Here is a 9670-nt window from a genome sequence, read left to right on the forward strand (position 1 = left end):
CCGAAAAAAAAAAGTATAACACATTCACCGCGGCATTAATAAAAAGACCTTCTCAGAAAAACTTATTATAAAGAAAAATTGAAATAACCTTATTCTTTAGAGTAAAACCCTCTTTTAATATTGGCCTTTTGTAAAGGGGGAAAAGGAAACTAGAATGGAGTTATTTCGAACAAGTTAGGGGCATTTTCGTAATCAAGCAACCTCAGTTCTACCGGGCGTTGCAACGTCACCGTCGTCCAAAGGTGTCAGGTGGAGCGACGAAGATCCGTCTCGAAATAATTCAAGGGCTAAATCACATAAAGTTCCCTACGGCAAGGGCGAAGAAGAGGAGAGAGAACCCAGGATCCTTGGAAATCCTAGCTCCCTTTCCCAAACTGTAGATCTCGACGACGATGGTCGGAACCCTAGCGGCCCTCCAAGATCATCTCAAGCTAGCGAGGGAGTACGCTCTCGAAGGCCTCTATGAGACCTCCATCATCTTTTTCGACGGTGCCATCGCTCAGATCAACAAGTAATTCCTTCCATCCCGCTCCCTCTCATCTCCTTGTATTCGATTCAAGAACGCGATCCTGATCCTCCGTTCTTCTATTCCTGCCTATTATTGCGATCAAACTTCCGAAAAGTTGCTAATTGAAATCTCGTTATTCTTTTTTGTAAGTTTCAAATCGGTTGAATCTGGCTTCTTGCCAAATTTGGTTCAAATGTAGCCAAGCCACCCGAGAAAAGGTAGCTTTTTTACTGCGAAGTCCAGCATCAGCTTCTTCTTGTTTCTTTTATGAAGGTTAGGGCCCTGGTAGGTGTAGGATTTTTCCATGGTCTTCGCTGTTGCCTGTGGCGCCCGAGAGGGATGTAATCAGTGGTTGTAAGACCTCTCTCTTGGAGCAGTTCATATGTGTCAGCGTTGCCGACTGGTCCAGAACTATTTCGTGAAGAATGGTCTCCAGCTTCATTTTCTCATTCGAGCACCATTCAGTCGAACATATTTGTTTGGAAAATTGAAATTGTAAATCCTTGGGGTTGAGTCTCGATATGCCATGCAAACAAGGGGAGAAGAGCATCATTGCTGACAATGTCGATACTGGTTGCTATGTGCATTTCTAGATATTGAGATCGAGAACCTTAACCATGACGTGGTACCTTCCACCAATTTTTTGACAAGTTCACTGTTGAGGCATGTCTCATCCTTTCTCTTTTCTCTTCTCTTTTTCTTTACTTTCTCGGATATTAGTTAGAAACACTGCCATGTGGTTTAACAGATGGAACTTGATATAAATCACTACTGCCCCAAAAAGTGTGTTGAGTTTTTTTCCTCCTCCCCTTGTATCTGCATGTTTTTGGATATTTTTGTATTTTAATTTCGTTTTTTCTTTTTTTGTAGAGAGGGTTGTATATTTTTGAGAGGTCACTAGATATATCATAATGATGAAATTGTAGAATTTTTATTAATATTATTATTTTTCCGTTTTTGATGGTTTGAGTTCGACATGGAAAAGGGTAGTGTTGACCTTTAAGGTGACTATATGAGATGCCAAAGGGTTGATTTCAGTCAGTTTCAATTTATTCCTTCTCACTTTAGAAGTGCTTGTGTGCTGTTGGAAGAAGTGGGTCGGGCATCTAGAAGTTTCCAGGTTTAAATTTCTGTATTTAGGCTCTCTTTTTTTTGTACATTTGGCCTACTGTTATTTGGTAGCATCAGGATTCAACTTATATATGTGGAGGACGAAACAATAGCTCATTTGCTACTCAGTTCTCTTTCCTTGGCCAATTTGGCAGGGACTGTCAAGTTCCATTCTCCGATGGTGAGAAATATGGTAACCACAGACTGCTTTATGAAAATAAGTTGTCTGGGAGGATGAGGCAGGCCAAGATCTTCATGTTGCGAGTGGAAGTTTTTGTATAGCTTGTATCGACCCTAATAGAAGGTTCGGTGTGCGTTTTGGGTTGAGTGCATTGTCAGTAGCAACAGAGCAGTCTAGTGGGGGAACCCTCTTGTATCTCTTTCCTATCATTGATCTGAATGAAAGATTCTTGCTTGGAAAAAAATAAAAAGCTACATTCCAATGCTTAGCACTTAAATAGAATGCTATCTCTGCTTACAGGCATCTCAGCACTCTGGATGATGCCATCATTCGTTCAAAATGGATGAACTGCAAGAAAGCCATTTTTGAGGAAATAGACATTGTCAAACAGTTGGATGCTGAGTTAAGGGCTTTCAAGGAAATTCCAGGGTCCAACCGGTCCTTTTCGCCTCCTATACCTACAAAATCTTTTGTTTTCCAACCATTAGATGAATATCCAACTTCCTCATGTGCCCCTATGGATGATCCTGATGTTTGGAGACCACCTAGCCGAGATCCACAGGGCAGAAGATCCACGAGAGCTGGGCAAGCAGGTATGAGAAAATCCTCCCAAGATGCAACATGGGCACATGGTTCATCTAGGGCTGGAACAGTCAGACGTGGGGCAAAGTCAAATGCCAATAAAAGTAGTTCGGGTGTCAGATCATCAGCATCATCTGGACTGTCGGGGAAGAAAGGCAAATCAAGCTCTAGCAAGGCAGATTCACAGGTAAATTTTGTAAATTTAACCATTCACATATGCAGTATTCTTAATAACATGGTTGCCTTGTTTGAGCAACTGCTTTCCCCTTATGCTTGTCATTTTCTTTCATCGATGAAAGTATATCATATGGCATCTTCCACTTTCTGACAAACACAAGGTGTTATGCTCATAACTTGTTTTGCGTTTCCAATGTGATTTTTTATAAATAACTTTGTTTGGACTCTGAAATTCTGGTTTAAACAGTACAGCAAAGCCTGCTGTCAAAATGAGCAATGGAGGTATCTGCAATCAACTCTAAGCCTAGACTCATGCATGCAATTTTTGTAAGGTTGATCATGAGATATTGAAGCAACTAAAACTCTACCTTTTAAAGGAACTGCAAACAAGGCCCTGCTATAGTAATTGTTCATCATTGCACACCATTGAGAAGAAGATGTAGCTTATCAATTGCATCCATTATATTAATCTTGTTCAACGGAAGAGAAATGACTCGGAAAAGTCTGTGACATTTTATATACTGATCAAATTTACAAAATGGTTTTAGGCATAAAGAGATAATAGAAGCAATAAGAAGATTTATTGAAGCCTACTGTCATTGTTTGGAGAATCGTCTTATTAGAACCTTTTGAAATGACGTACAAATTGTTCTTTTGTTTCATGACGCTGTCACTCTTCATAATTAACTTCAAAATCTATGGATAATTATCTCATTTATAACTGCTATTAGTTTTCATCGAAATTACCCTTTTCACCGTTATGATTTTGTTTGATGATATTGCTGTCATGAATATAGTACTGATAATATGTTTAGGCTTTCTTGGTTGCTGATATGCTTGTGGCATTCTAGAGTGGTGATGCAGAGGAAGGAAAGCCAAAAAGGGGACAATATGAAGGACCTGATACAGACTTGGCTGCAATGCTAGAAAGGGATGTCTTGGAGACTAGCCCTGGTGTAAGGTGGGATGATGTTGCAGGGCTCAGTGAAGCCAAAAGACTTTTAGAGGAAGCTGTTGTTCTTCCATTATGGATGCCCGAATATTTTCAGGTTCTTTTCAATGATTTTTTTTGTTTTTTAACATAAGTAGATAATTTCAGTCTTTTGACTAGCTAAAGGTTTCTATTGGTCCTATTGTAACAACCCAGGACCTCATCCAAAAAGGCTAGCCAAAGTATTTTTTTTAGATTCCTTAGTCCTGTATAAGTACTCAAAATCTTTTTGGAGAATAACTGATGTAAAACTAAATACATGCTCGCATAGGTCCTCATATGCTCCCCCCTATTTAAGCTTTGACGTTCTCGTCAGACTAAGGATCTAAATCCATTCAAATCTAATCACAAATACCACAATTGGTGCGTGGTCAATCTCAATGAGCCCATGCTGTAGTGTTCTCTAGTCCACATAGGCCATGGACTGGATCCGCTCTGATATTATTTGTAACAACCCAAGACCTAATCCAAAAAGACTAGTCGGAAGGTATTTTTTAGGTTCTTTAGTCCTGTAAAAGTACCCAAGATCTCTTCGACGAATAACCAATGTGGAACTAAACACACGCTCACATGGTCCTCACACCTATATCCTAAAAGGCTTAGTTATCATAAGCAGAATCGTCCAACAGAAAATAATCTGATATTAAAGAAGCTTAGAAGGTTGGTTGGCATGAAGGGTACCTTCTCCACTTCATAGTTTAAGCTCATAATTTGGAAACCCATTTCTAAACAATACCAAATATAAGTTTTTAGGCGAGAATCTGGCTAAACAATGAGAAACTGGCTAAGCAATTATTTAATTTCACTAAGGATCAGCCTTTTTGTATTATCTATACTTGGATATTAGTTAATGGGAAGTTGAATGAAGTCTTAAACAAATTATTATGTTCAAGGCCATATGTAATAATATCTGTTTTCCAGGGCATTCGTCGACCATGGAAAGGCGTTCTTATGTTTGGTCCACCTGGTACTGGAAAGACACTTTTGGCTAAGGCTGTAGCGACCGAATGTGGAACAACATTTTTCAATGTTTCTTCTGCTACATTGGCTTCCAAATGGCGTGGAGAGAGTGAGCGCATGGTTCGCTGCCTGTTTGATCTTGCTAGAGCTTATGCTCCAAGTACAATTTTCATTGATGAAATCGATTCTCTTTGCACTTCTCGGGGGTATGCCTACCTAGAAGTGTGTTCCTATCAATTTTACTATCTGGTGCTTGAATAATTTTCTCTTGCCAGGTCATTCTTTTTTAATGGTAATGGTTTATCTGGAGTGTTTTTATTGCATTATTGTTATCAAATGTTTGTGATAGGTAAGCATACCAGCGGACATGTATTTTATCAAATAAATGTTTAGTATACTGTAGGTCACTGAATTTATGAGGCAAGTACTCATTTAATCCAGTCTTTATTTATTCCATGAGCATGGCTATCTTGAATTGGTTAATTATTAGACTCATGAAAGAAAATGTGTGAGAGATCATATTCATTGCCCCTTGCTTCCTTTTTTGGTTTATAACCCTCCCATACGGTATTTCTCAAGTTTGACCCGGTGGTGACATACATTCATGAATTTCATCAATTTGATTTTGTTTTCACCAATATATGGTTATTTGCTGATTGTCAAATGTGTGATTTTGTTCAGAGCTTCAGGTGAGCATGAATCATCCAGAAGGGTGAAATCTGAACTTCTAGTGCAAGTGGATGGTGTCAACAACAGCTCTACTGGTGAAGATGGTCAACGCAAAATAGTGATGGTCTTGGCTGCTACAAACTTTCCATGGGACATAGATGAAGCACTTAGGTTAGAATTTATTTAACTCTAATAATATCAGTTTGCTGCTGCGGTGTTTAGCATTTGATTTTTTTTGGCAAGATCTTTCTACAGCTTCTCTTTTCGAGCTGTTTCAGATGGCCATCTTTTAGATCCCCAACCTTTCCTTTGTTCTGATGTTTTGCTGTTTATGCATTGCGATACAGGAGACGGCTGGAAAAAAGGATATACATACCTCTTCCCAATTTTGAGAGTCGAAAAGAGCTTATCAAGATTAATCTAAGAACCGTTGAGGTATGATCTGCAGCGGGATAATACTTTCAAGCTCTCAAATGCTTTTCTTACAACATCATTTAGAATTTTGACCGGAAAATTATATACATTGTGCTAAATCCTTGTCGTCTCCTTATAATTATTCTTGCTTGTGTATCTTTGATTCTCATGCGTACTATCAACAGGTAGCTCCAGATGTAGACATTGACAAAGTAGCTCGCCGAACTGAGGGTTATAGTGGAGACGATCTCACAAATGTCTGCCGAGATGCTTCGTTGAATGGCATGAGGCGAAAAATTGCAGGCAAGACAAGGGATGAGATCAAGAACATGTCCAAGGATGAGATCTCAAATGACCCTGTGGCCATGTGTGACTTTGATGAAGCTCTGAGCAAGGTCCAGAGAAGTGTTTCTGCTGCTGATATTGAGCGCCATGAGAAGTGGTTTGCAGAGTTTGGATCAGCGTAAACTCACGAATTTATGAGGAAGGTTGATTCATTTGTCAAAATTGATGGGTTTCTCTGCACGACTATATTTTTCTTAGAGCCTATGTCTTGCTACTTTGCTATCAATGCTTGGAAAAATAGGATGCCATTGTTTGGTCTTTATATTGTTGGGACTATGCTTGTGCCAATGTAAATTATTAAAACTGTTATGTTGAATGCTTCTTGCACTTGTTGTAATCCTAAGTGACTGAAGGTGCTTAAAACTATTCCACGTAGTCTTCTTATATATTATTCTCTGTATGAAACTATAAACAACTTATCCTACAAAATAACTCCGAGGCTCCTAGCAGCTTGGTGAGGAAATGGAAAATCAACACGCATGTTACAAATGTCAAACAACTTCATAGAAGACAGATGTCAGTACGGGATTGAGCAGACCTGGGGTGTTGTATCTTTCATGGGAAAGAAGGATTCATCTTGCTTCACACAAATCTACTGTTGGATTATTCACTAGTCATTTTGAGAGCTATGTTGGTGGGTGAATGATGGAGTTCAGAGTGCTTTGAGATCTGTGTGGCGGTTGATCCAATGGCGGATTCATACAAAGAAAGATGAATCCTTCTTTCATAAGATAGATACAACCCCTATCTGAGCAGGCCTCTTTGCAATCTTCAAATTTGAGCCATCAACCGCCCAACATCAGCACGTCTTCTAGCATCTTATTTAGCATGGTGCCATTTAGCCATTAAGGTAAAGCATATTTGATCATTATGTTTGTGATATTTGTTAGTCTATGAATTAAATATTATTATTACTCAACTTTTGAGAATTTTCTTTAATCTCTACAGGTTCTGAAAATTGCTGGCCGAATGAGTAGAATTTTGAATGTTTCCTAAATTTAGATTCCAGGATTTTTCAAGTTTTTGCTTATGTTCTTTAATTGGTTTTGAGATTGTGCTTTGTTTCATGAACAGGCATTGTGCACTTATATTTTATCTGTTTTACATAGATAATCTGATACACTAGCCTAGTTCTTAAAAAAAAATCTGTCAGGTGTCCAAAGGGCTCGTTCTACTCTCCATATTCCCCGTATCCCATCAAAAGGAAGAAAAAAAACCTAAAACCCCTAAAACCTAAAACTGCCAAAACTCTACTTCAGGAAGGCAATAAACCCGTGATTAGCTGGAGGGTCACTTGGTCACGATGATTAGTTGGATCCGTAGGGGCCCGAGTAGTCATGGAGGTGCTCATCCCTTGCTTCGCGATATTTGGATGATGGTGAGAGAGGGAGTTACATTACGGGCAATGCATGCCACTCAGGAGGTACCCTTTGGGCTGGGGAGGGAGAGATGCCCGGAACACTTCGGGTCCTTTCCTGTGATGGATGAAATGCCCGCTTTAGCGCAAAAAAAAAAAAAAAAAAGAAAAAAAAAAAAAAAAGAAGAAAAAGGCAATAAACCCCTAAAACCCATCTAACGGTCACGACAACCCCGTAAACTCATTAATTACACATTCCCTCGCCCCAACGGCTAGGGGAGACAATACAAAACAAAGTCTTATATAAGATTCACACCGTAGCTGGGACCCCTCAGCTCTGATTCCTTTTGTGGAAAACCCATCCTCCGCTCAAAACAGAGTAGCCCAGAGAATCGCAAAAAAAAAAGGAAAAAAAAGCAAAGGAGAACCAAAGCTGCCGACTTTTTCTCTCTTCGTCGCGTTCAAGTAGCCCCTCGACCCCAATCTCCATCTATGAAATCCCCGTCTTTCCCTTCTCTCTTTCTCTACAGAACAGAGTAATCCATAGAACAATAAAAAGAAAAGGAAATAAAAGAAAGAAAGCAGAACCGGAGCTCTGAACTTTTTCTCTCTTTAACGCCTTCGAGTCTCTCAGTCAAAGCCCTCTTTAACGCCTCCGGCCTTGCCCTCGATGAGGCGACGGAAATTGTCTCAATCTTAGCACCGCATGGCTGCAGGAGAATCTGGTTTGGATCCGGATTTTATCTATACGTCCAGATGGATTTCAATCCAGTCGCGTTTTCTACCTATGTCGAGATATCGCTTCGTTTATTTACTTGGAGTTATTGGCCATTACAAGATCAAACTATTGAATATTGATCAATATTTTCTAATCGATCATTTCGCCACCTTTAATTATAATAAACCAATTTATTTGGAGTTATTGGCCACTACAATATCGAAACATTGATCTTATCTCAAAAACACAATAAGATCAAAATATCGATCAATATTTTCTAATAGATCAATTACCACTTTAAAATTAACTTCTAAATGATCAATAGTTTTGAAATTATTATATTCATCGAGATTTCAGTATTATAGTTTCGTTCTATCAGTCGAAATTTTGGCATTATCTAGATCTTTATTTTTTCACCCCATAAATTTTCATCTCAGACAACATAAACTAGGATCATGATACATCTCTTTCTTGGCCACGCATCAAGACGGTTGGAGGGTATAGTTTTAAAATTCTTGGATCCAATCTAAATTGATTTGAGTTATTCTACCTAAAGCTCGAATCTAATCCAGCACACTTTGTCACACCGCGAGTTTAGGTTGGATCCAAATAATTGGAATAAGATTCAAATTTTTGTATGTACTTTTATGAAATTGAATTGGGTCTTGATGAGGTCGGACCAATTTTGTTATATCCATGCCTAACCTGATTGAGGAGTACATCTTCATCATGCCCTATATAAATCTTTTAAGTTCAGATACAGGTACAGATCAGGTCAAAGTAGCATTAGGTACACTAGTCAGATGTGAGTCTACCTAAACCACTTGCACACCCAAGCCTTGGAACGGTGTGTTATTGCCAACTCTAAATCACCATGCTCCTTCACCGGTCACCACAAACTTTCATTTCTTGCCTTTTAAAAATGAGTAATTGACAAAAATTACAAGTCCATTAGAAGGTATCATCCATCATCTTCCATGTGGAGCATTTGATTCAAATACAGGGATCCACCATTAACTAAACGATGATTATCGATATATCCATCTTTTATGGAGTTGAATTTTCAAGCAATATGAAAAAAGGTGAAAGGTAATGTGATCAATTATGTAGATGTATGTATGAATAGATTTAGCTACACTTAAATAGATTTTTCCACTTGGTCTGGTCAAATCTATATTTAACAATAAGGGTTCCACATTGATGATTTTAGCTGTTGAATATGACCTACTACCTCAAAATTGCTTTCACAAAAAAAAATTATATGATTTAAAGAGCTCTATATTATGCGTCTAAGTGATCATACACGCAATTTTTCGACTACTTGATACAAAAGCTAAAAGTCTCCATATCATATAATTTTTTGTTCATAAATAATTTAGAGATAACAGATCGCATCCAATGGTCTGGATTATCGATGTAAGACTCTCATCATCCAATTTAGACCTAATAAGATTTGAGTTAAAAACTAAAGTGTAGCATCTCTCTCTCTCTCTCTCTCTCTCTCACACACACACACACACACACACACACACACAGAGTCAAAACTATAGTAAAGCGTGTTAGGATACTAGATCCAAGCATCATCACCATTTAAATGGCACAGTCAGATTAGCAAAGCCGAACTATGGCAGCATCACAAGGTTACGGCTATACTACAG

General features: G+C 38.6%; 1 protein-coding gene across 1 annotated transcript; it reads left to right on the forward strand.

Annotated features, from left to right (window-relative positions):
- The first annotated feature begins 227 nt into the window (after nucleotides 1-227).
- On the forward strand, nucleotides 228-6321 carry LOC103721035 (katanin p60 ATPase-containing subunit A1). The gene is made up of 7 exons (XM_008811068.4): nucleotides 228-511; nucleotides 2100-2568; nucleotides 3410-3607; nucleotides 4471-4715; nucleotides 5191-5349; nucleotides 5526-5613; nucleotides 5778-6321. Exons 1-7 carry the CDS (start codon nucleotides 393-395, stop codon nucleotides 6057-6059), a joined length of 1560 nt encoding a protein of 519 aa, XP_008809290.1. The 5' UTR covers nucleotides 228-392; the 3' UTR covers nucleotides 6060-6321.
- Nucleotides 6322-9670: the final 3349 nt, after the last annotated feature.

The sequence above is a fragment of the Phoenix dactylifera genome, chromosome 11 (genome assembly GCF_009389715.1).
Source record: "Phoenix dactylifera cultivar Barhee BC4 chromosome 11, palm_55x_up_171113_PBpolish2nd_filt_p, whole genome shotgun sequence".
Lineage (NCBI taxonomy): Eukaryota > Viridiplantae > Streptophyta > Magnoliopsida > Arecales > Arecaceae > Phoenix > Phoenix dactylifera.